We start from the raw sequence: 27,097 nt of genomic DNA on the forward strand, positions 1-27,097 counted from the left end.
ATGTGAGAAATTGGAGGTGCCTAATCCCTGATTAGTTAAAAAACTGTATGTCATGTGGGTGTTGGCACCCTCAAATCAGTCTTTTAATAGTGAGTTGGAGCACCCAGAACGCACACAAAAAAAAAGCACAAGATTTTATTTTTGTAACACTTTGATATAGAAAGATAGAGAAAGAAACCAACACAACAGGGTTTCCAAAATCTAGCACTGCAGTAAAATAAGAGTACATAGCTAATAAATAAATGGAACCCTGAGTATTGCAGAAAACATGTACTGCTTTCTGTCTTTCCGTTGTGTAATGAAATGAGTGGAACATAATGCTTATGAGAAGAAACAGGTAATGGACAGTGGGTGGCAGTTTGTCCCACTGGATTTAAAGTAATGCAACAAAAATAATGTAATAGCGAATCCGGAGTATCCTGTGTCAGCTCAAGAAGCCAGGGTGGCCACTTAGAGTAATGCTAATCTGCTAGGGTTTGGTCAGTCCCCTCAAAACCAAATCTGGTTGTTTCTGTGTGCTCTGTCTGCGTATTTTTCTTTCTTTATAAGAAAAGGAGTTCAGATCGGTCTGAGGCTGTGCTGCTTAAATACTTTTCAAGGAGATTTGTCATCAGTGAGTGTTTAATCCATTAGAGATGTCTGTTTGGAAGGTATCTAGGTTACCCCTGGCTGACTTGTCCAGCCTGTGCATGCTTGAAGAAACATTGAGCAAACATTTTTTTTTATTCAACCAGGCTGTTCTGTGAGCAGTGGGGAAACTGATGAGTGGACAGCGTGGGGAGAGCATTGTGTAAGTGCACTGCATAGGTGTTAAGTCCTGTGGCACAAGGTGAACAGGCAGTTATGCACGTTTCCATGTGGTTTCTTAACTTGTTTGCGTATCAGGAAGATTTTTTTCTGGGAGGGAAGGGGATCTTGACACAAAGGCACCAAGGGTTGCAAAGGAAAGGGGCGGTTAGAAGGGCTGTGTGAAGGATGAAGGTAGAGGAGAGGAAAGGTGCTGAGGGTGGGCAGGGAATGAAGAAGAGTGCTCTGAGGTGAGAATTGACATTTTAAGGCTGTGATGGGTTGAAGCTGCCCCAGGGAGGAGATGAGTGCTCCAAGCGCAGCTGAAGAGACAGTCTGGCTAACCAGGCCGTCTGTGTGAGATGGCACCTTTGGAGGGGCAGGGCTCTTCTGAACAGGTGCCAGCTGGCAGATAGCATACTTCAATAGCACACCTCTCCAGAAGTTACAGGGTTTTTTTGTTTTCATCTTGGTTTCTCTCTCTGCAGTGAGTGTTATGGTGGCAGGCAGGGGAAGAGCAATGGGCTCTTCAGCAAAGCTTTCCCTTTTCTCCCACAGAGAGGTGCGGCACTGTGGTGTAAACCACCCCTAACTTTATCTCCTTCAGTCACAGAACTTTTTGGTTTATAGGTGGAGGTTAATCCCATTTAAGAGCTGGGTTATTGAAGATACAGTCACTTCACCATGGAGGCCTGTACGTGTGCCGAGGCAGTGTTGGGACAGTCCTGTCAGGGATCAGTGCTCTGCGGACATCAATGTTGCAGTTTCGCGGCAGGCAGTGCCCTACAGGGGTGTAGATCTAACAGAGTTCACCAGGACGGCCGTCGTGTGCTCAGCCTCCTGGGTGGCTGTGTTGTGTGCAAACAAAGGCAAGGAAAAGATCTTGGGAAGCTCACTTCCTCATGCAGAATTATCAAGATAGCTGGGAAGGTAGCCAATGCTTTGTTGTCTTTGTTGAACGTAATGTGGAGAGTGTTGTGCTGGTAATTGCTGCGGGATTTCCCCAGGCACCCGAAAGGCAAGGAAGATAGACCGGGTTGCCGTCTGGGTTGGCACTTGGGCTTTTATCCTTCTTGATGGTATTTATCTCTTTATGGGTGTATTGATAAGATGTGTCAGCAAATCCTAGAGTCTGAGCTTCCCAGGAACAAAGGTGGGAAGAAGGATTAACATCAGTCTGAGTTCTGAGGGGCGAGACAGGGAGTTTTCTGCTCACCAGATACAGACATCATTGGCTTCAGGCAATAGGGCAACTACCGCACCTACCCTCAAGCAAAATCTCCATTCATTTCAGTTAGAAATCTTCCTTATGGCTTATGGCAAGGTAGCTGAGACATTCCAAAATAAATTTTATCCTGTTTTAAAAACAAAAACCACAAAACTCATCAGAAGCAACTCATGAGACTAAACAAATGTGCCTATCAAGATAATGAGCTTCTTGAGATTAGCATTGGTTAAAGTTGCAGCAAGAAATGAAAGCAATCTAAAACACAGCCTAACTGCAAGAACTCTCCTTGTTTGTTTGTTGTTGGGTAGGTTATGCTTGGTTTTTTTTCTCCTCCAAATACAGTTCTCCAAAATAAAAGATGACTAGCAGCAGCACTATGGGGAGCTATTTACTGAAAGCAATTTGTGTTTGTAGTTAAAAAAGAAGAAGTTGCATCCAGAACTGCTTTTAAAGTCATGCATAAAATATATTGTTAATGGTTTTGTGGTATTATGTGCAGGCATGATGCACATTTTCAGTTGGAAACTTCTGAAGACTATTTGTGCTCAGCTCTTAAAGGTGTCTTTCTACACTGTGAGGGCAGCACTGTATTTGAAACTTCAATGTAATCCTCTTTTTTTGTATAATAAATCTACGTAAGTTATGAGCATATTCCATGAGTTTCAGTTTGAGAAAATTAAGCTTTTCTTTTTTCAGATAAAAGCAAAACTTAACCGAAAAGGGTTGATGAAAATAGTGATTGAAAACACGTTATTTTCATTTGAGAGAGAAAGTTGGTACTTCATGGATTTGGGCTGCATTTGTTTCAGGGCTTTTGGTGGTGGCAGTGCTCTGCTTGGCAGACATTTTGCTTCAAGTGCCTTTTTTACTGACTTCTGATTGAGAGTTTCAAAAATAAGCTGCAGAGAAAGGGGAAAGTGGAACTCACATGCAGAAGAAAAGTATCAAGTCCCAACTGAGGAGACATAATCGGTCTTGAAACATCTCAAAATGTGTCAACCATGTTTAGAAATGGCTACATTAAAAAGGAAGAAAGCTCGATCCTTTTAGCACCATAAATCATGGAAAGCAGTGAAAACTAATATTTATGAGGGGGATTGTGAAAGCCTGTGTGACAGTTGGAAATTACATCACTGTTGATGTTTCAAATTCTTGTGTAAAGTAATGCAGGACTGTGTTTATGAATGAATGAACAAATGATTGTGCTGTGCTAAGCATGCTCCGTGTTGATCAACTGGGTTGAGCTATTTTCTATCTCTTGTTTTTGCTAATGCTACTGCGCTGCATACAGTTCCGTATGTTTCAGCATAGAAGCAGAAAATGCAATTCAGTATATGTATTTTTCTATTTCAGATACAGACCCACGTGTATTAGAGAAACAAGAACTTCAGCAGCCAACCTATGTTGCTCTAAGTTACATTAACAGGTAAGTATGGTTCTTTTTCAAGTATAAGTGATCATGTTTTGCACAGTATGTGTGGATATGCATATGCCAAAAGGGGATTCCTGAGTATTGCACTTCATTTTCTGTTATATGACACGGTGATAGTACCTGTTTTGCAAAGACAGTTGAATTAAAATTTAACTAAGTTGTGAACCACTTCAGTGTAGGGCATAAAGTAGCCCTTTTGCAGTAGTGCTCAAATACTTAAAGGATGAGGCTGCCAGACCTGTGTAACCTAAGACATGAAAAAAATTAAGAATCTTAACATTTTTTAAAGCGTTCACCTAAATAACAGAAAATAGATTTGGCTTTTCATTTGTTGAGTGAGGGCAGAAGTGAAACCTCCTGAGTGCTCTGCTGTGGATGAGCTGCTGCGTCTTGAGCTGCATTACAGTGAGGAACAGCCTGAGCACTGGGGGTTTGAATAATATTTCCTGCAGAGGGAAGGGTGTTAGGGAAGAAAAAAGAAGAGGTAGGAAAGTAAAAAGTGATGTTCACTTGGTGAAGTGAGTAAATTTTCTCCACTGCATGGGACTAGTACAGTTGCAAATAGCTGGTATTGGCATGATTTCCTAATTGGCCAGTGGCTGCTGTTCTTCCTGGACACGGTCCTACTCTTTTAAAGCATATTTTGAAATTAACCATGACCCTTTTTAACACTTCTGTTGATCTCATGTAACGTATAAAACTTTTTTTGCGCTATGTAGGCTTGGCATGTAGTCATGTGTATTGGTTTGCTTCTCTTTTTCCATTATATACTTGGGCGTTTTCTCTTGTTGCTCCTGTGGTTATTGTACTTAATGTGAGGGGGAGGAAAGTTTTATAAAAATTAGGGAAAAGCTGTGTTAAGACCATAGGAAGTGCCATGGCACTTGATTGTCTGATTCAAAATCGAAAACTGCTTTTAAAAGTAAAGATCCTTTGTCTATATTTTGTGATTTTGATATCCCTTTTTAATTGATTTCTGTGTGACTGAGTCTGTTTTAGTTGCTGCCTATTTTACCCAAACTTTCTTCCCGTTTTGAGAAATAATTGTGCAGAACTAACTTGAGTACTTTTTAGAGCAAAACCCAATCTTTATTAACTCTTACTGCTATTTAATTATTCTTCTCACTGTGATTTAATTTTCCTTCTAAAAGTGCTGATGTCTTTCGCTGAGCCACCTGCTCTGGGCAGCTCAGGCTCTTGAGGGAGCAGCAATATCCATTACACTAATAGACATGCCTTTCTATTTCCCGCTACATGTGCCAGAGCTGGGTTCTGCTTTGTTGTCCCAGGCTATGGGCTCTGATTTTGTAGCCTAATACATGTCATAAACATGTTGCATACTGTTAGATATCAAACACCAGATACTGCTGCACTTTTTTTAAACCCGTGCTTTTATGGCTTCCAAGTGGAACTGAATTTAGCTTCCTTCCTGCTGTGACTTGCAGACCTTAAAACAATCTTCCTCCGCAGGTCTGTATATTCAACATGTTCTTTGTGGCCAATACGTTCTTGGGGAGCCAGGGAAAACACAGACTTGTGATTCTCAGGGCTTGTGAAAGTTGTATTCTAAGATACACTTAGATTGTATACTTAGTATATATTGATGTAGAAAAATGTAAAAGACTGATGAAGTGGGTGTGCTTTATACTCTGCTCGTTGCCCTGTTGCATAGTGGCCACTGTAAGCTAAAACAAAACATAAATCTGAGCTGTCTGGTTGGATAGCTGGGAGGATAAAGTATCAATAAAGCAGACAGAAGAGACAAAGATAAAGGACTCTTGTTGACAATCTGAAATGTACTCTTGCATCCATTTCCCTTCTACTCCCAGATTATTTTCTTGGGCATGTTAATTTGATAATATTGTACATGCACTTAAATTCTGAAGCAGCCTTCAGGTTGTGGATGTCTGTAAGGCTCAGCTTCTTTCTATGCTGAAAATTTACTGCCATTACAGCCTTCAGTAACTACACACAGATGCCATTTCCATAGTATGTGATCCTCATGCAGTCAGATAAAGTTTCTTTTCAAACTGGCAGACAAAATATAAATTATAGGCCATAATGGTTTATTATCTCTACATCAAACACTTCTAATGGTCACTGGCTGGATTGCAGCAAGTCCTTTTCTCAGACAGAGTTTTATGTAGTCTTAATGCAGTCCCCAGTATTAATCATTGTTTTTTATTTGCTTTTTCTTTTTTAAAAAGACAAAATTGGAGTAAGATACACTGCTGCAAAGCAGACAAAATTAATGTGATTTCAGTCTGTAAATACAGGAGTAGTTTGTCTGCAGGGAGTTCAGTGGTGCTGCTGCATGAGTGGGACACTGGCAGTGGTCTGTCAGTTCCTGCGTACAGGCAATTGGATCTGCATCCTCCAGTAGTTCCTAGAGATGCTTCCTTCGCCTCCAGACATCTTCATATTTCTCATTGCATTGAACTGCAGTGGTTAGTGTCCATAGCATTGCCTGTTCTATTTCTTAAATTCAATGTCGCTTTAATTGTAATGGGAGTGGATTTTGCTTAATCTTTTTGGAAATACATTCACCTCGTTGTGCCTTTGAGTCTGTTGCCTTGGGACTTCAACGGAGATGGCTCTCAGGTTTGCTCTTCTGTGTGGAATGTGAAGCTCTGGAGTTGTAGCATACTGTCAAGGCCTTTAGGATTGTGGGCTCACTGGAGACGGAGTTCTCATTATTTGAATGTTCTAAAATATTTCAGAAGCCATCTGGACTCAGCACTTTCAGATGGTGAGGATCAGAAATGGGAGCAAAGCTTGACTGACTGGAGTAAAGCTCTTTGTGCCTTCAAGACAGTAGGTGAGAAGTGCTATACTAGCTTGTAGTATTGGAAGCATGTGCCATAAAAACAGGCATTTGGTATAGTTTCTAAAAGTAATTTTTTATCTTTTGACACAGAAATTGCTTTAATTAAAAACTTCTTATCATAGACAGGAAAAAAAGGAAACTACAATACTCCTACAATTGAAAATAAACTGTTAATTATATTAGTGTTTCTGTTCTAAGTCACACTGAGGAAACCATGGAAGCAAAGACTGTTTTAATCTTAACATCTCTAAAAAGCTACTAAATACTTCAAATTACTTCAATGTTAGGTTCTTTTTTAAAAGTAGATTTCTGTTGATGATTGAGAATATAAAAGAAAGGTTATAACGGAATATTTTTTAAGCATCAGTTGTGAAAGCAGTTACAGAATGCTGGGAATTAATATTCTGTGTTACCTGCATGTCTAGAGACCTTATTCTTGCGTGCAGACGAAGCCTGTGATCAAGGCTGGATGTCATTCTTGGGTCAGCGGATTGCCCCAGCCAGACTTGACATTTCTACTTCTCACTCCCAATATTAACTAGCAAGATTTTGCCTTTGCTGTTATCATTTTTAATTCCTGTAGGTGCCAGGCCTCTCTTTTCCCTTTTGTCTTGCTGATCATTGACTTCTCCAGAACAGATTTCCCAACTTTCTTCTTCTTTTTAATACCGCTTGAAGTAAAATCAGATGTTTCTTTGAACACTTTTGTGAAAGGAGTTAATTGCTTATGAAGACCTAACTGCTGCAAATTCCTGCTGTATTGTCTAGCTCGCTAACTTTATAGGATTTAATATTAATTTGTAAGTTATCTTAAAAAGTGGTCAATCTTCAGGTAGCAATATATTTAGCATACATATGTTACTAATGAAATAAGAAGAATCATAGAATATTCTGTGTTGGAAGGGTCCCATGTGGATCATGGTGTCCAACTCCTGGCTCCACACAGGACCACCCAAAAATCAGACCATGTGTCTGAGAGTATTGTCCAGACTCCTCTTGAGCTCTGGCAGCTCAGAGCTGTGACCATTTCCTTAGGAATGCTGGTCCAGTACCCAGCCACTCTCTGGTGAAGAACCTTTCCCTGATACCTAACCTGAATGTTTTTGATTTAGAAGCATTGCTCTTTGACTCTGTCTACGTGGTTTCCTAGCAGGGCATTCGAGCCACATGATACTGGCAGCTTATTTCTTTGGCATTGACATATTTTTTCACTAAGGCACTGAGTTGAGTACTAGATAGAAATTTGAAGTCTTACTCCTTTCTGTACAGGAGGTATTCTCTTCCCATTGGTGACCTCTCATATTCATATTCATTTTCTGTCACTGTAGATATCCAATGATGTGTGTTTAATGAGTTTCCTCTGCAAGTTGGTTCTGAGTATCCCTTTGGTTTTAACTTAAGCATACTGTTCAATAAATCTACTGACTTACGTTTGTATAACGTGTGGAGAACAAAGATTCAATTTCCTCCTCTTTGATCTTTTAGGAGTGTTTAATCATAAAGCTATTGACTGTCTTGAGATAGGACGTCATTTATCCTCTTGAGATTTCTCCTTTCTTCCTTGTGATTTTGATGTACCTTCAGTTGAATGTCGGTTGCAGCACAGTTTGGATTGAAGAAACTGCTAAAATCATGAAGCTGGAGAGATGTAAATATGTTTCTCTTTGCTTACTGTCTAAATGAAGGTTTTTTTCAGAAAGCATATGCAGAATAGAACCTTCCTGAAAGAGTGACAGTCTTCCTCTAAAATGACTGTTCACTGTAGCATTCATCTGATAAACAGAAGATCAGACCAGATCAGTTCTTCCAGTCCAGGCTGGAGATTTCAGCCTTGAATGTGCATTATTGGTAATATGTTGCAGATTTATTAGGACATGCTGCAAGGAAATACATACGATTTTTAATCTCAGAACAGTTAATTTGACTTTCTGAATGAAAAAGCAAAACAAAATAGTAACTAAAGAAAACAAACTGACCTCTTCAGGGGTTCTTCCAACCTCTTGCATGAGCTGTTTAATCTCTCATCATGATTCAGAAGTAGAAGGATAGAGACCAGAAAAATTTTTCCATTTTTTGAATCCTGCTGGAGATCATTTTTTCCACACAAAGTCCGAGCTTGTGAGTCCAGAAATCTATAAGCTGTACCACGTGTTTGGATTAGATGCATCCTACTGTGCTTACTACCACAGTTCTTGCCCTTTGTCTTGAAATTTAACTTCTTCTTGCTGTAATGTGGTGCTATCTTCCTTGAATTAAATATGGTATCTCTGTGAAAGTGCAGTGATTCTTGCTAACTATTGATTCTCAACTGACTGAAGATGCTTCCAGTAGCTGCTGGCTTCAGTGCATATGACAGAATACAGAAACAAAGGGATCAAAGTAACACATCAGTTGCCAGATAATATTTTTCTGTGTGAGCTTATTTTTATGTTTGCAGTGACCGAGTAGATCATGTGTTTTTGTTCATGTAGCCATATCTTCATGCTCTGCTTTTTGACTTGTTCTGGAGATGGAACAAGACAAACTTCAGATGATAATGCAAACAAGATGTGCAGAAATGAATTTTAGTTGGAGTGAGGGGAATGCCTTTTGGTTTGGAAGGATTTATGCAGTTGGCTTTGTTTTCTCTTTTCTCTTTTTATCAGTTTCAAGCTAAGCGAAACTGAGGATTTATATAATGTACAGCTCTTTTATTTCATGTCAGCTGTAAAGATCAAAAAGCAGATTGGCATTTTAAGAAAAGCCCTAATGCCATGCCCTGAAATAGGAATTATAAAATGAATAGAAATGTGTGGGACACTGAAAGAATGTGTTTTAGTTGTAAGGTTGTTTTTTGTTTTTATTTGAGAGGTGATTAGCTTTTTTTCTGGCGTTGTTCATACGGAAAACTCACAGAAAAGAAATACTCGGCTCTTTACCTCTGATGCACGCAGAAGTCTCCAGTGAAATAAGTGTTGCTTAGTCTCCACTGTTCCTTGGGAGCGTGTGTTCACACACTTCTGTGTGCAGTTCAGTTAACAGCAGAGGCATCAGTGTATAAGTCCCCCAAGGCTTTCAAGAGTCTGGTCTTTATGAGAATTTTCTTCATCTTTGGTCAATGTGGCATACCAAAATTGTTGAAAAAATTGCCTTGTCTTTCTGGCACTGGATTTTATCTTGGCAGACCTGTTTCAATTTCCAGTTTTCTACGTGTATTTTTCCATTTACTCTTGGACAGGTCACTTCTTTATGGGGAAGGAGGGAAATAATTCTTTGGTTTCTTTCTTAAAAAGAAAACAATTCTGTTCTCTGATTCTAAAATAAACATGCTTAAATACAACCATAAGCAGTGGTAGTGCTTTCAGAAGGAGTGTGTTTGCCTCAAAAAAAAAAAAAAAATTCACATTTCATTGTCATTCATATGGTGGGTAACAGCCCTCTCAGTATCGTTTCTGTGTATGCTGGCAGGAGACCCTTATTAGATTCTGCTATATAAACAGAAAATGATGATAATTTATAGCTATTTAATATGCTTGCAGAACTATTTAAAAACGGCACTGAAGCACCAGTTTCCGCAGAAAGAAGTTGTGGAAATTCTGATATACTTTGATTCTAGACTAAGGATGATCAAAGACAAAACATTGGTGCACTAGTTTTCTTTCAGGTGTGACTGAAGACAAAAGGGATTAAACTAGGTACTGTTGGTTCTATCTTTTGCTCACAGAAATGGCTGTTGTTGACAGCTACTTTCCTCCTGTCCTTATTGCCAGTTGCTGTTGTGTTGTTCTTGATTTTTATTTGTTTTTTAAACCACTATCAGCAACAAAACATTACACAGAGGAAACTGCAGGCTTTCTAGGAAAGTTCCTTTTTATCCAGTGTCTTGCTGAAAGCTTGTCGTGACCATCTGAGCTAACACAGTGACTTATAGATTGGGAATTTACCATCCTGGGTAAGTTCCAAGCAGTCTAGACCAGCCAGTTGTATTCTTCAACTGGAGCCTGGTGTTTGTTTTTTAATCTATATTTTTCTTGTCATATAAAACAACTGGAGTTTTTTGTGGCTTTGGTTGTGTTGGGTTTTTTGTTTCTTATGAAGCTTTTTCTAGTTTTAGTGATACAATTTTTAAATACTACTGATCTATTTCATAGTAATAGGATCGTTATGAAGAGGTGTGCATAAGATCAGCCTGCAGCAAGACTAAAAATGAGATTTTAAAAAAATTTAGTAGTTCAAACTACTGCGCATCATTTGTTTTCCTATACTAGCTTTTATATGCTCTAATATTGCATATTCTTCCAGTAAGGAGTGGCTCACTGGTTTGCAATTCATTGAATTGTAAAAGGCTACATTCTGGAATAATTCCTGAAATGCCTTTGGGTACTTCATTCCCCCCTTTCTCACTTTTGTGTATAACACTTCTCAATAACAGCTCTTCACCCAACATTCACAAGGTCTCCTCAGTACTGAGGGCAGGAGGGAGACAGTCAGCTTAAGTGCTGTGTAACAAAATGGAGTTGCTGCACAATTTCTTTTTGTCTTGCAGACATTCAGAAACGCGGCTGCAGTCTGGAGGCTGCTTCCAGAGGCTGCCCTGGTCCTTCTTTAGGGCAGCTTGTAGCTTATTCTAGAGATTAAGTGCACATGAGAGACTACACGCAGTGTTGGAGACTTGGCTCGTGAGGAAAGAATATTGATGTCATCTTCCGTTACATAAAATCTACTCCAAAGTGTTAGTTTGAGCCTTAATTTTCCCAAAATATTTTTGCGGTTGAGTTGACCTCTCAATTTGGTTGTGAGCCAGAAGGAAAGTTTTTGTATATCCTGCAAAGATGCATTCATTATCCCACCACTTCCTCTGTTATACTCCAGTGTCCAAAGAAATGGAGACCAGGTGGAGGGCTTGATGGAGCTGGCTTCTTCCCTCATTTCCTAATGAGGGCAGGAGTGCATTCAGCACGCTGACCAGGGAGTTTGCATGCTTCCATGAAATGCTCTCAGAGATGGCTCTCCGGGACCTGGGGGCAGAATGGCAGACTGTAACAGTCACTTCACACCCTCGATACGTAGCTGCAAGCAACTTGGGCTCTGTGCTATAAAGCCCCACTTTGCCTCGTGCTGTGGAGCTACAAAACAAGGAATAAAACTGGAGTCAGCACCTGATGGGCACCAAACCTGAGGGTGAAACGGAGAGCAATGAGGATGTGTATTATAACAAGGAGACAGTGAAGCTTGACTGCCTGGATTGTGAGCAAGGATTACATAGTAGAGAAATGTTTAATAGCATCAGAAGAAACATACGAGAAAGGTTCCTGTGGAATTGAATTTTGTTTGACTTTTCATTTAACATTAAAGCTGCTCTAACAAATAGGCTAAGTGCTATTAATGCTAAGGAGGAAGAAGCCCTGGCACATCATCTGTGAGAAGTCTTTTACAACCTGGTTGTTTTTTGCAAACATAGTATGGCATCACCTAATCAGAAAATAATTTTTCAATAGAGTAGAAACGTACAAAACCATAAGATTTTTCCAGTATTATTTCGTTGCTTAGATCTTGACCTTGAATTTTTCCAAAGCTCCTTGTTCCCACCTTGAAAAGGGATGACACTTTACAAGGTGATAGAAGTGAAGAATTTGCACACAAAAGTAGAAGTAGATCAGAATAGAAATCCTTACAGAGCAATGCATCAAGTAGCACTGGTGTCACTTACCTGAAGGTAAGCATGCACACCCCTTGGTTCAGGTACAGTGCCACTTGGGATGTACAGCTCTTGGAAGTATTGGGGCATACAAGTAGGCACTTGTATACTTTTCACTCAGTCTAGCTCTAAAATCTGATTCAGTGTATTCTAATAATAGTTACTTTGTATGTTGGCATTATGCATTGTCTAAGTAACCTGTACTAGATTGAGGTGGCATGAAACTGTTCCACAAATTGTTTGCTTGATTCCCTGAGCAAATGCTATTGAAAGGAGGCTTTATTCGGTTAATTGGCTCAGCTACAGAAGAATTAGTCAAACTGATTTCATATTTTCTGCATCCTGAGAACAGCAAATTTCACGTTCTAATTTCTCTGTGAATTGAGAAGGGTTTTCTTTCTTTGCTATTGTTGGAGTATTGGTGTTTTAAGGATACAGGCAGAGACAGAAATAATTACAAATGCGATTTCATCTGCAGGTGTAGATGTAGTCCATTTGGCGCATTCTTCTTGTTCTTCTAGCTTCTCTCCGTACAGTCTTTTTGTAGCCTTTCCTAATGTATCAGATGTGTTAATTATGTTTCTAATGAAGCTGTTGCGATGAGTCCTGCAGTCTGTTTTGTTTCTAATGATGAGGCTGTATGCTGCCTAACTCTTGGTACCTGACTTCTGCTCCTGCTGTCTTCTGTGCCTTTCGTCCTGCCCCCAGCCTCATCAATCTTCTGCCACTTGTGTCCCTTTCTGTTGCAGTCTGGACAATGCTGGCAGTGTGTTGGCTTTGAGGAGGACTTATGATCTTGGTGCATTCTTACAAGCTGATGAAGGGATGTTCTGGGTGGAGGTGCAGAAGAGGCAAGTTGTCCCACAGCTGCATATAAATAACTTTTCTTTTTGGCCACCATCTGTGTGAAAGATTGACGTTGTGCCTTGAATCCATAGCTTGCCTGAAAATACTCAGGCTGGGAATTTTTTGTTTGTATACCCTGTTTTAGTAATGTGGATACAAGACGGTTCCTCTTGACATCTGCTTACCCATAGTTGCTGTGGTGCTGGTGCATTCCTTGATAATTTATGGTGGCACGTTCCCTTGCTGCTACAGCAATGTAAAGTGCTTTCAACAGAAACAGAGTTAGCACACAGCTTCCTTCCCTGCATTAACTTTCGATCTGAGATGCTCATACTAAAGGATTACAAAAGCACAGAAAACACCTCCCTCTCTTCAGAAAGGTGGCTCTATGTGTGCGTGACCTCCCTTTCTATTATTTCTTCTCTCTTTCTCACATGCCATTTCTAGCTGATCGTTATTTACCAAAAGTTGTTAAGCAGTTTAACTGTGTCAGCTGGGAAGTGCTGTTTACAAAAGGCAAACAGTCATACAACCTGATGTTTCCCATTATTATTTTTTGTTATTCACAGCTTAATGTAGGAGGTTAGAAAAAAGTTGTGAAACCTGTGGTGGTGGATGAAATAAGTATGATAGAACTAAATGTATAATTACATTTAGGTAGCAACTTTTTAATTCTACATGTGGTATGGCCTCATTCCTCCTGCACCTGGGGTTCAGTACATGTAACTGATCATTCACATTGTATGTTTTAAGGGCCTCTGAGATGTTCTGTGCATTCATAACCAGTTTTGAAGTTGCTCATCTGTTAAGTTAGCTATGCAGTTATGCTGTTCTAAGCTTGAAACTTCAGATAGTGCAGTTACTCCACTGGTGTACATTTCTTACAGTCAGTAATTATTTCCCTTTAGATTTAAAGGCCAGTCCAGTAAGGTCCACAGTCTGGAATGGTAGGTACATCGGCTTCAGGTGTATCAGCATCTAAATCTGTTATGGGTAATTTCCTGTTGCAGTTTCTGATTGACTTCTTTTACAAGCCACATCTGCATATGTGAGGTCTGACTTCAGTGATCTCAACAGAATGTTGCTTATAAGAGGTTGGAGCTGATTATCTTGTGACTTATCATGAAGCTTATTTTTCCTTCAGCAACATTTTTATGCAGGAGTTAAACCATTCCTATAACTGTTTATAACTTTCCTAACTAGCTATAATAGTTTTGAGTTCAGACTATTAAATTTACAATATTGTGCTTGTGCAATATGCAGTACAAGAAAAAAAACCTACATCCTTTCCCAAAAGTATAGTAAGTCTAGAGATTATTTATTTATTGTTTAAATATGGTTGAGGGGTTGTAAGGAAACATGGTTGATAATACCAGTTTTGTAGCAAAAGACCTCATATGTTCAATGAGCTAGGCCATTAAGTGTATTTTGGCATTGTATCTTGTGACTTATAAAAGATGTTCCATTTCCTCATTATTATTTTTCCTTCCCCAATCCCACCTCAGTGATGGTGTCGGCATGAAGAAAATGCTGCTTCCGTAAACTGACCTGTTTCACATCCTGGATATCTGAAAAGCATGCTGATTTTTTTTATTCCAGCGTGGTGCTGAAAAGGCTCACAGTTTCTCTGTAAACGACTACAATGGGGGGAGAAAAAAAGAAATATGTCACAGAGGTATTTCTTGAGAATAGTTTCTTGGCAAAAATGGTAATAAAGTAGAAGTCCATTAGCAGTGAGCAATTTTGATTTGTAACAGCAGTAATTGTATGCGTACTGCTTGTCAGTGCATGTTCTCACATATGGTATAAAACTAAAACATTGCTATCTGAAGAGCTCTTCATTTTTGCTGATGTCCTCATTTTGTTTGAGACATCGTTTATTGGGGCACTGTGAGGCTTTCACGATGAAACCTGAAACTGGATGAAACAAACCTGAAGGTTGGATCAAGTTCACAGGAACATTTGCTGAGGTTTGTAAGTCTGGGTTGAATTTGCAGTCAATCTGTGCTCACTTACTGTGTGTCAGTAGAGCCACACAAAGTGTATTGGTTTCACATGGTTTCAGTCATTTCACACCACTGGTGACTTCAGGAAGAGCTGGACACTGGTTGTTCCTAATCCAGTGAAAGTGAACTGAAACCTGTGAAAAGTAATTTTTAAAGTAAGGTGTGATTAATGGTTGGAGAGTCCCATCAGGTGGGAGGGAGGGTGGTAGAAAGCAAGAGGCTTCTTCATGCCTGGAAGTGCATGGAGGAAAGGCAGGTGTAGGCACCATCTCCAGCCGTGCTGGAGAAAGTCTCTCGTGGTCCTTCTTGGCCTGCTGTGCAAAGTACTACAGCAGTGTTGAACCACTTAACAGGATGGGGAAAAGCTGATGACTGGAAGTGCAGATGATGTAACTTCCTCTTGTGGATACATATATGGGACCTTCAGAGAAGGTATCTTGTCAGGAGAAATTAAAGGAATAAAAGTGTTTGAGGGTAATAAAGGGTTAAATGAGCTGTGGAACATGGTGACTAAAACTAACAGAAGGGGTAATTCAAGGCAGGATGGTACACAGAGTGTGTCCAGGAAGAATACTTCAATGTAATGGGTGGGGGCCAGCATCTCATTTTGGCAGCTGGAAAGGGAGACACTGAGTTTCTCATCAGATTTAATTCTGGACCTTTATGAGCAAATGTAAAAGGAAAGTTTCTATTTTAGGTTGTCTCTAGTAAATGTAATCTTCTGACTGATGGGCATCTCTTAAAAATCTAGATTCTTCTTCCTCAGCAGATACTTGCTGATGTTGATGTCTGCGTCCCTCTTGTAAGCTGTCATGGGAGCAAATGGCATGATTGCATGTCTGGGACATGGTATTATTCTTCTGGTATTATGCTGCTAACAAACAGTTTCCTTATTATTTCTCTGTCAGCAATGTGAAATCAGCTTAGGTAGCACTTGAAGCTGCTGAATTTTTAGTTAATTTCCAGTATGTGTGAATGTGTTTGGCAAAAGAAAATTCAGTAATAAATCTGAAGTGACTCACAAAAGATATGTCTTTATGAAGCCTGGTTTCAAGGAACCTACCATACTTGGTGCCAAAGTTGTGGAACCTACTTGCCTTTTTGGGCAGGCTTAACAGTAGGATAGAGATCTTAAAGTTAGATGAATTATTCTCATCTTCATCTAATAAGTTCTTGGCTGAGCAAGAGAGACCCTCAACAATGCTCTGTGTGCTGGAGGAAAGGACTCAGCTGTTTTCTGGCAGAGCAGCACTGAACCAGCTGTGGGGTGACCTCATTGCAGCCTTTCAATACCTAAAGGGAGCCTACAGAGGGGAGGGGAATCAACTTTTTGAAAGGGTTGATATGTGTAGGACGAGGGGAAATGGTTTTAAGTTGAGGGAAGGGAGATTTAGGTCAGATATCAGGGGGAAATTCTTTACCCAGAGAGTGGTGAGGTACTGGAACAGGCTGCCCAGAGAGGTTGTGGATGCCCCGTCCTTGGAGGTGTCCAAGGCCAGGTTGGATGGGGCCCTGGGCAGCCTGGTTTAGCATTAAACATGGAGGTTGGTGGTCCTGCATGTGGCAGGGGGTTGGAGATTCATGATCCTTGAGGTCCCTTCCAACCCTGACCATTCTGTGATTCTGTGAACCAGCCTTGACATGCAAGTGTTTTAGGAAAGCGGATTTCCATTATTAGTGGTCCATTATTTCCATTCTTAGTGGTCGTAAGCAATTTGTGTTCTGTTCATATCATCTAATGCAAAACTCTGTATGGACACTAATGCTTCCTCTGGTTCATCCTTAAGGAATTCTCTAAACACCTATGGGAAATTAAGTGCTGTGCGGTAATGCAGCTTCAGCACCCTGGGAGTTGTAAAGAACAGGGTAAGACAGAAGCAGTTCTAAGGAGAACTTGATGTAAGAAGCATTGCCCAGAAACTTGCCAAATTCAATCTTCCTTCTCTTTAATTTCTTATTTCCTGAAGATACTGCATGCTGCAGACAAATGTACACAAGGTTTGTGGAGTTGGGATTGGGTATCCCATGGTAGTGGTGATGGGGAGCAGTATCTAAAAGGGCGAATGCTCTCAGCCTGGAGCAGTGGGCAGTGTGCATATTTTGTCTGTAACCAAACATTTATGCTAACTTTTCAACAAATGGTTCACATTAGCCAAAATATGGCTCTGTTTTCAGATGGCAGACTCTGAAGACACAGCTAGATAATTATATGAACAATTACTTTGAAGTATCAAGCCTGGAAACTGTGCATATATGAAGAAGGTATACTGAGAAGGCTTCTTCATGAGAACAGCAGTTCCCAGAAGGCAGCATTTTTGTGGTTGCTTGTGTGGTGCAGCTTTCAGGAGAATGAAGCCAGAGCCCTGAAGAGGAATGCAGTCAAAGCAGCTCAGAGTTGTGAGCTAGTCACCGTTAGCTTTGGCATTCTGGCATCCTCAATGCACGTTTGTGTTCTTTTTCCTCCTGGTCTCTTGTGAAAATGAAAATAACACAACTCAGGATGTACCTCTGTGAGTATTTGTTTCTGAATTACTTCAGAACATTTCTGATTCTCAGTGTATCAAATCAGTAGGGAGGGACATGAGGTTTTGCAATTGATTTGCTGAGATGCTGTGTGATTTAGAAAGTGTCATGTAGGTTAAGAGAAGGTGTCAGGATATTAAAGACTTCCTGCTGTGAGGTAAAGGATCTCATAACAGATAGGGGAAGAGAGCAGAGGGAGAATAGAGTGGAATGCAAAGAAGTCATATTTGCTCTTCACACATCTGTCCATGCATTGCAACTTAGAGACTGAGAATCTGTATTTTAGAACACCTTTAGGTGAGCTACAGGAGGAGGCATTTTGAATGGAATCGTTTCTGGTGTCCCACGTTTGTTGAAGATGCTGTTTGGGCCACAGTTACTAAAGAAAGATTGCTGACAGCAGCCAAGTTAAGATGGATGTACACTTCCAATTCTTCTGTAGGGATGAAATGGGAAATACACAGGTTAGACTACTGGTGTAATAAATATTCACAGTAGCGCATAAAACACCTAAAATGTATTTTTCATCAAGTATTTCCTCTGTTGACCTAGCACACGTTTCAAACTGCTCTTTCCTAGCATCATTATCAGACAGGTGGTGATGTGCATTTCTCTGGTCGGTGTCTGTTTCTGCAACATATTGAGAATTACCGTTAATAAGTTAATCAAATACAAATATGTTAATTTAATCTCAATGAAACAGATGTTACTTTAAATTCCCTAATACATAATATAGAGATTAGTTTTCCAAGGCTGGACAAGATGAGCAGTGCAATGTGAATTAAACATAGAAATTTCCACAGTCTTAAGTGGAGACAGCCGTGGTTTATAAGGTTTGGTTGACTTTCCTTCCTTTAGCTGTTAATTTTTCTGCACATCTGCTTTTGTAGTGTGTGGTTTGAACAAGAAACAAAGTTTTCGAGGTGTTCTGTCAAGGCATTCTTTCTAGTAACAGCCTGCACAGAACCACGCAGTACCAACAGCCATGTGAAAATGTCTGTGCTGGGAGACCTACTGCACATTTCAAAGGTTTCATTTTCATTTATTTTTTTAACACTTTAGAAAACAGGAGGTCATTTCAACAAGCATAGATAATGAAATTCCTAGGTCTTGCCTTTATTTGAACACAGGACTTATGTACCTCCTGCTCTGTTCATCACTGTTGAGAAATCCAGTTTGCAATTTAAAATACTGTCATTTGAGTGGAATTGCTTGTACGTGTCATTCATGTAATAGCTTGGGCTTGCTGGCTCCCTGAACCTGCCATTTGTCAGAAAATGGGCATTCATGAACTTGAACGTATGGTGTGTATAAAATACCACCAAATTTCAGCTATGCACATTTCAAAGTCACATTCCAAGAAAATAGCAGAACCGATTTGTATTCAATTTTTATCATTTAATTTCTCATTTTTATTTTCTGTTTTTAGCGGTGTTAGTTAAAAGCCTTAGAACACCATTGTACATACTTAATATATTATCCTTTGTTCTGTGGAATTAGTTGATTTAAAATCCCGTTGACAGTGTATTTTAGTCCAGATGGTCTCAGCTTTGTGTAATTTACCTTTCAATGTATGTCTTTCCAGCTGGGACAACTCTGCTTTGGGTGAAATTTGCATAGGCATGAGATATTTGCTACATGCCTGGAAAGAGAAGTGTGACCAAGTTCTGGCTTATGCTAATACTTCGCTGTCACCACATGTTACTACTAAAGCAACACAAAAAGAATTATACTTTTCATTTGTTCTCAGCAGTTAAATTATGAGTCTCTGCCTTATAAAGATTAGATAGTTTTCAGTGAGCTCTTTAGCGCTGATGAAGCTGGCGGTGCTTTAATCGTGAAATTGTTTCAGGTTGTTAAAATACTGCCGTTCTTGTTGAACAAATTAAGTTATAAAATAGTGAATACACGCACCAGGCATTTCCAGACTTCAAATAAATTTTCAGACAGAACAAACTAAAACATTATGGGAATTCGCTTTTTAATACTATTTTTTATTCTACCTCTATTTTTTTAGAGTAGTTTTAAAAGATTAGACATTACTCGTTCTAAAATACTGCTCATGCTATTCTTGTAAATGTCCCAATAACAACAATAATTAATATCCCCGCATTTGCATTTTAAACCACTCCATTTCCCTAGCCATTTATTACTTGGATATAAAAATTCATTCCTAGTCAAAACTTGGCACAAATTCTCTGAATTCCATACTTTCTACCAGATGTAAAAATAAAAGTGAAAGAATTCAGGGTTTGGGGGATTTTTTTTGCCCCAATTAAAGAGTTCAATAAAGCATGAGTTAAATTTTCTCCTTGTTATGATAAATTCTTTTTATTCTTAGAACTTCAGAATCGCTCTGGAAAAAAAGAAAATTGAGGAAGTGGAGGGGTGGTGTAAGGGAGAGGATGGAAGGATTGAGCTCATGATTGTAATGAAACGCCATCTTTTGCCCTGCAGTGTGCTGAATACCACCAGCTCCTCGGTGATTTCAAGGGAGCCGTGGCTTTGCATAATGGCTGCTGTTCAATTTGCCTCAAGAGTGGAGGTGGATCATTGGCCACAAGCTGTGTTGAGTGATGATTGCATCCATCCATCTGTAAACGGTTCTCAAGTGATGTAACCATGCTGAAGTTCTCCAGAGGAATAGTTGGTCTGGAACAATGCATTGTCTGGTCTTTCCTGAGAAAGGCTATCTTAAAAATTTCATCTCTTATGAAGGTCTTGGTTCACCCAAATCAAAGCTTACTGTGAAAGCTGATAGGTTTTTATTGAACCTTCAGGAAGGAAATGTTTCAAGTTTTCAAGTTCAGGGTGAAGTTTCTGGAGACTTATTGAATGACTTATTGAAAATTATACTTGATGAGATGCAAGATTTTATTCTGTTTTTGCTGTGGTAAATTTTAGAAAATCTACTTTTGATTTGGGGGGGGGGGGGGGGGGGAATGGAGAAATGTTGAGATTCTTCAGAAATTGCCAGAAATATGTCTTGCTTTATATTAGTGGCTACACAGAAGCCTCCAGTATGTGACACTGGTCTGGGTGGTTGGTTCATTCATTCACACGGAGCTTGAGGAGCTGTTTTCATGCTGGGTTGGTAGAAGTCCATTATTATTGATTCTGTATTAATAAATCAGCTCTAGTGAGTCTAGTTAGCTTTTCTTTCAAGGCCAACCTCAGTTCATGCAAATGTTCCATCTATGTCTGTCATCGATGGGCTTGCACGGTTGTGGCAGTTTTTTGTCCAGAAGTGCAGGTGTGCCCAAGGCATGGGTGCAAAAGTTGCACCTAACTCATACAGTTTTCTTTTCAATTACTGCATGTTGCCACCTCGCAAGGAGAGGAAGATGAACAGTGGTGAGTAATGACGAGAAGAGATTTGAAACTTGCTGTTGGTCACTGGGTATCACCAGCAATGATTTTTGCAACATTTTGGCTGTGTTCCATGTTGAATTGAGGTTTCAGATCTGTCTTAGAAAGTGACATTTCTGAAAGCTATAAACATGTCACTGTGTCCTGCTTCTATGGCAAGAGGAGCAGGGAGAGAAGGGATCAGACTGTGGCAGTGGAGGAACGTGCCCTTCATGGAGGGCACAGTGCTCTGCTGCCCAAGTCACTGCTGCTTGCTTGTGTGGAGAAGATGCTCACCCTGGATGACTGATGGCCTTGTGTGAAAGGGAACACAGGTCTGGTAGGGCTGTGCTATCCTGGCACTGTCGTAGACAGCATAAAATACTCATTAACTTAAGTGCGTAAGGATTTAGGCTGTCATTGAGACTGAGGAAGAAAAAAAACACAACACGACACCCTTGTCTTAAATATGTAAATACTGGCATACAGAAATAGTAATTGAAAATTTATCACAGAAGGGAGAGTAGTTTGCAAGGCAGTGCCTCGTCAGAATGACAAAAGAACAGGCATGTTTTGTAACTTGAAACTCAGGATTCCTTCCCATTTCTGTCTCTCGTGGTTAGAATTCTTCACTCTTGCTAGCTTACAAGTCCACAGGGACTTTTAAAACTACTTATTCAGACTTTACTGTTTTGGATGTACAAGAGTTAGTTGCATTAAGCTGTAGCTTGGAAAAAAAACGAAACCATTTTTATAGCATTTTTAAAATAACTTTATTAAGGGATAGCATAAAAGATCACAGTTTCTCTGTTTTTACAAGCCTGCTTTGAAAAGATAATAAAGCTACTACACAGGACATGTATTAGGCTGGTGATTAATGTGTCTGTGTTACAACTCTGAATGCTCTGAAACCTACTTTATATTGGAATGAATGAAAATGTCACAACATAGGAGGAGTATAGTGCAAGGAAAATAATGTAAGCTAGTCTCTTACAAGGTAACATTTTACACATAGCAGCTTGGTAAACTGTTTTGCTTCCCGTATGGGGATCTCAGGACTTAACATCAAAGAGGAGGTCTCTTTTGATAGAGTAATTGATAGAGTCTGGGTAAAAGAATTACCCAGACCATAGCAGGAAGGTGGGGCTTTTTGACTGTACCAAAGAATACAGTGGAAGTTTTAATGTCATTTTTCTAGGATAAATCACAGATCTCTGTATTTCAGGCCCTTGAATTTTGCATTAGCTTGATTTCAAGATAAAATCCAGCACTGAATATCTAAGTAAGTATTGGTATTGTGGGAGGGAGATGCTAAGACAAGATCTTTTTCCTATAGGAAAGGAAAGGCATCTGTCCTCTTTCAGACAACAGATTATTAGGTTGGAAGTGATCCCAAAAAGCTTTTTAGTCCAGCCCATTGCTCAAACTAGGATTAACCTCAAAGCTGGGTGGGTAAGTTTGATCAGGACCGTGTCATTTTATGCAGCCTTTTTTCAGTACCTAACTGCTCTCATAGCAAAACCATTTTTCTTTATATACAACTGAAATTTTCTCTACTACAGCTTGCAGATCTGTTTCTCCTGAGTGCCATGTAGAAGGGAATGAGGGGTTCAGACTTGTTTAACACAAGCCAGGATGTGGCCATTCTGTCTTGCTGCCCTGCAAGCCTCGCTGGCTCTTTCTGCTCTTTGACCACCAGAATCCACAGGGGATTTTCCAAAAAGCTGCTGTTCTTCAGCCAGTCTGCAGCCTGCATCTCAGCATAGGCTTATTCTGTCCCAGGTACAAGACTTGGCAGTGGGTTTTGCCAAGAAACCTGCTGGGAGCAGTGGGCAAGCCAGCCTCTTTCAGAAGAAAGCACACCCTTTAATGAAAGGCAAAGCTTTACATTGCTTTACAGTGCTTGGTACAATTTATTAAAAGTTCCCGTGCTCTGGCAGCGCTGCAGAGGGACTCTACCAGCTGCGGCTTTTTCCAGATTTCAAGGGAAATTCTGTAGACAGCAGAACGTTACAGAAGGAAAGCTGGGACTTTATAAGGGATCAGTGGGAGAAATTCAATACCCTCCTGTCATTCTCAAGTTGATGTCCTGTTATATAGCAGCTATAAAAGCTGTGTTTGAGCACAGCAGATTTCTGATGCAGGACTGTGATTACAGTTCACTATTTGGTTTAAAAGAAGAACTGTCTTTTGCAGCGTTAAGTTTCTTCTTTTCTATCATCAATTCTTTGCATTTCCTAAGGCCTTACTGCAGTGTTCTGTAGTAGCATTGCTGTAGTTTAGGTAAGTCAATAAATAAACAAAAGATGGAAGCTCAGACAGTGATAGATGACAAGATGTGGCTTGCTATTAAACACCAGAAGCTGGACTACCAAATTTTCAGTTCACATCTAGCCCAGGTTTCTGAGAGGGATTTTCTTTGGGTAGCACTCCTCTTGGGACTTAGTGACTAAGAACAGCTCAGGTCATCTGGTGAGCTTATGTCTTCAGTGATGTATTTCAATTACAGATGTAACCACTAAGTATTTTTTAAGTATTTTTATCACTAATAGTTTTTGAAAAGACTTGAAGGAGTAAGGGCTGTATGTTCTCCCAGGCAGTGAACTTAACAAACACATTGTTTTGCTATAAAATTCTTTGTGTTTGTGTATACTTGCTCCATCACTCTGCAGAGGGATGACTCTGTGGCCAATTCACAGGCTTCAGGCAAGGGTGTGTGGTCTACAGCAGTGTGGGAGGAGGTGGGTTGAAGACAAACTTTCATGTATGCACTCTGCTACCAAGGGGAAAGGCAGCAGTAAACCAGCAAAGGCCTGCCTGCCTTCAGAGCTGGCTCTTTCGTTTCCCTTCTGCAGCTGAGGAATCTCACACCCTTCTCCACCTCTCATGTAACAATACAGATGCAGTGTTAGAGAGCAAATGGAGCTTTGCTAATAGGATTCAAGTCTAAATGGAGAAACCATCCTGCAGAGCCTGCACTGTAAATTTCATTGCCTGATATGCATCCTGTGGAATACAAACCGTGTTGGATGTATGCATTATAATGTATATAAAAATAAATCAAGCAGAAAGATAGTAGGATGGTATTTTTGGAATAGATCAGCACTTCTAGGTGCCAAACATGGTTACAGTAATCTCATATTTAAGGAGTACAAATTGAAACCTGATTTGAATGTAGCTTGACAGTAAAAGTGCCTTGATTAATGCAGCTATAGTTGATGAACAAATTCTGCTCTTTCCTACAGGGTGATGTGAATCAAGTGTTTTTATTATTCCTTCGGAATGCACGTAAGCATAAGGGAATAGGGGACTCTGTATTGTGTTAGTCTAATCTTTGATGTGAGACTTCCAGATAGATATGCTTTCCACAGGAATGTGAAAGATACCTGGTTATATGACTTTCATATTTCCTCTGTTTTGAATAGCTTTGTGCTATCTAATATTTTTGAGTCAGCTGTGCTGGAGTGTGTAAACTTCTACAGAATTATCACAGTAACTACCTCCACTTTGAAAGGACGAGAAGAACTTCTGTTTTTATGTTAAGGCAAAGTGGTATGGAATCTTCCAGTTGGTGTTCAATTTTGGCTGTTTCAGGTATGATGGTTATGCTCACAGAGGTCTACAGCAAGGGAAAAAACCTAGCGGTTCCACAGAGGAGGAAATCAGACAACAGTTAAAGAGCAATCAAGAACATTTTCTTTGCAGGGAAACAAAGAGTAATTATAAAGGATAATCACTAAAAGTTAAGTGCAGCCTGAGAGAATACCAGACCATGTGAACTTGTGAAACACTTGATTTCAATATTTACTGTACTAATTTGACAAACTATTGGCACAAAGATCAGGTCATTACACTAAGCTCACTTAGGAAAGAAGAAATCACGCAGCACTGAAATATCTTCTTTCAAAGCTCTTTTCAAAAATATTATTTAAAATTTGGGAGTTAGTTCATTCCATTTGCAGCTGGGACTGCAATCTCCTTGATTCATTTCAGAGAACCATCGTGTCTGAACTGAGTGTTCCTCTCTGCTGTGGGACTGTTTCAGAGGATGTGTTATTGGAAGAATGTTATGCAACTTGATATAGACATTTGAATCTGTTCCATCTTCTTGATTTATAAACTGACACAATCTTAAAGTTTTTCATATATAGTGAAATAAACTAGTTTCACAGCATTTGGAATCATTTAACTGAGCAAGGAGCTTAGCCTACAAACTTGTGTGCAAAACTGGGCAGTGTTTTAGGTCTGCTTCACTAGTATGAGCACTGGTTGTCAGTCTGTTATGGTCTTTAATCCTACAGGGTGCTGTTAGAGTGTCCTGCATTCTTAAAACAGAATAAGAAAAGAATGGCCCAAGTGGAAAACAGAATTACATTAATAAGAACTACATTGGACACAGATATATGGCTGGAGGAAAATGTGGCAATTGCATGAGGATTGTTTTGTTTTTAACCTCACAACTAAGTTGAAGTATTTAGTGTCCACTTCTTGGCCTTTTTTTTTTCTCCACATGTGCTTCACGTTTCCTATCTGTCCTATAAGCTTCTTTTTTTTCTCTCTTCTGTTTATGGTAAGAAAAGACGTTTACTGCTGTCATTCACTTTGGAATTATTGTGAATAATTCATCAGCCTTCTCACTTCCTTGAGGGTTATGTGAATCTTACCTACTTAAGAGAAGCAAATGCACTTGAGGAATAGATTGAACAAAAGTGCTGTGAAATGGCAGCACTTTTTCTCTTATTAATTTTCTATTCTTCATGCTGCACACGTTTCCTTTTAAGGAGCTGATGACGTGGGAGTACTGGGTTGTCAGAGATGCATAAGAGTATCTCTCCAAAATACAACATTTGCAGTTTAGCTCTGGCTCTGTTTCGTAGAATCCTTAGAGTTGGAAGGGATCTTTAAAGGCCATCTAGTCCAACTCCCTGCAATGAGCAGGGCCACCACAGCTACATCAGGTTGCCCAGGGCCTGATCCAACCTTGCCTTTAAAGTCTCTAGGGACAGGGTATCAACCACATCTCTTGACAACCTGTTCCAATGCTGTTTAAACATCCATATCCTTGGTAGCAGGACTATGGAAGATGTAGCTCAGTGTGCATTCTCCAAAAATCTCATTTCACACAATTGAGAAAAACTTAAGTAATTCTTGTGCCCAACTTGTACTTCTAGAAATAAATGGTATTACGAACATGCATCAGATTCTTAAATGACAGATTTTTGACCAATGCTGCATTGTGCAGAGCCTGATGCTTTTATCAACTGCAGGCAGCCAAAAGGTAGCTGGTGTGGAGTGACTAGTGCCAAAATCAGAGCAAACTTTTCCAATTTGCAATCTCTAGTGCAGCGTCTGGGTGTGTGTTATAAAATTCTTGGACGGTGTTCCAGTAAGAGGGGTCCCTGAAAAGCTGTGAGGGAGCAGGAAGATTGAACTGCACTGAAGAGTTTTGAACTTGTTTCTCTTTACCCTCATTAGTATTATGTGTGCATAACGTTGCAATGGAGGCAGTGCTCCATGGTGTGAGTTTGCAGGATAGTTCTGGAGTGCAAGCTGTATTTATCTATGAAATATCTGTATGCTCAAGTAGATGCATTTTGCAGAATCATCATCCTGTTAATCTCTGTGGGTGAGAGGTTACTTGATTTTCATGCTTTTCATTCTTGTTTGCATTTCTTTTCTCTGCCTTAATAAGTTACCAGAGAAAGGTGTCCTAGAGCCTGAATCCTCCCCTGGAGGATGAAATTTGTGATTTAGGTGAGGCAGTGGAAGAGTGTTCTTTATTGTTTCAGGCTAATTGATGCTCTTCTGCACCAAGTAACTCAGCTTTATAAATTCTTGAAGCAGATCATTCTTTGCCAGCACTTCTATTTTCATGTATGTATAAATTACTTCACAAATCTTAAGAATAGATGATGGGCATCATACTGAAGACTGAAAACAAAGGATGGATCCTCTCCCTTGGGTCAAAATTGCATTGCTGTCCATTTCTGATGGGAAATAAACACCTAATCCTACCATTTTGTGTGACCTGTAGGGTCCGTTAGCAGGGAAAGTCAATAAAATGCATCACAATTAACTATGTCTTGTTGATCTCCCACTGACTAGAGCTGTAGTGGATAATTGTCTAGTGGTGGGAGTTTTGCCATGACTAGCTTTATCATTTTGTCAGTTAGCTAATAAAAGGTCACCAAAGGTACAAAGAATCCGGGATTTACATATGGCAGATAAGAAAGCATCATGGGAAGTCTGCTTTTGAGATGGCCCCATGCGTTTGTGGCAATTGACACCCATGCTGTGATTCCATAATTGACAAGAAATGCTATTACTAAGCGGATCTGCTGAGATAATTAGGATTCAGGGTTGCATTTTTAATCTGACTTGAGTCAGATAATTTATCACAGCAGTAGCAAGCTGTCAGGGTCAC

The 27,097-nt window shown here is 39.8% G+C and overlaps 1 protein-coding gene across 1 annotated transcript in view; it reads left to right on the plus strand.

Moving 5' to 3' along the window:
- JAZF1 (JAZF zinc finger 1) overlaps positions 1-27,097 on the plus strand; it is a gene marked incomplete at both ends in the record, with an annotated part of 168,807 nt that overhangs the window by 84,807 nt on the left and 56,903 nt on the right. Inside the window, one exon of the mRNA XM_079538441.1 lies at positions 3,368-3,440. Within this exon, the coding sequence (XP_079394567.1) occupies positions 3,368-3,440 (73 nt within the window). The remainder of the gene's footprint in view (positions 1-3,367; positions 3,441-27,097) is intronic.

Source organism: Tetrao urogallus, assembly GCF_951394365.1.
Source record: "Tetrao urogallus genome assembly, chromosome: 7".
Taxonomy (NCBI): Eukaryota; Metazoa; Chordata; class Aves; order Galliformes; family Phasianidae; genus Tetrao; species Tetrao urogallus.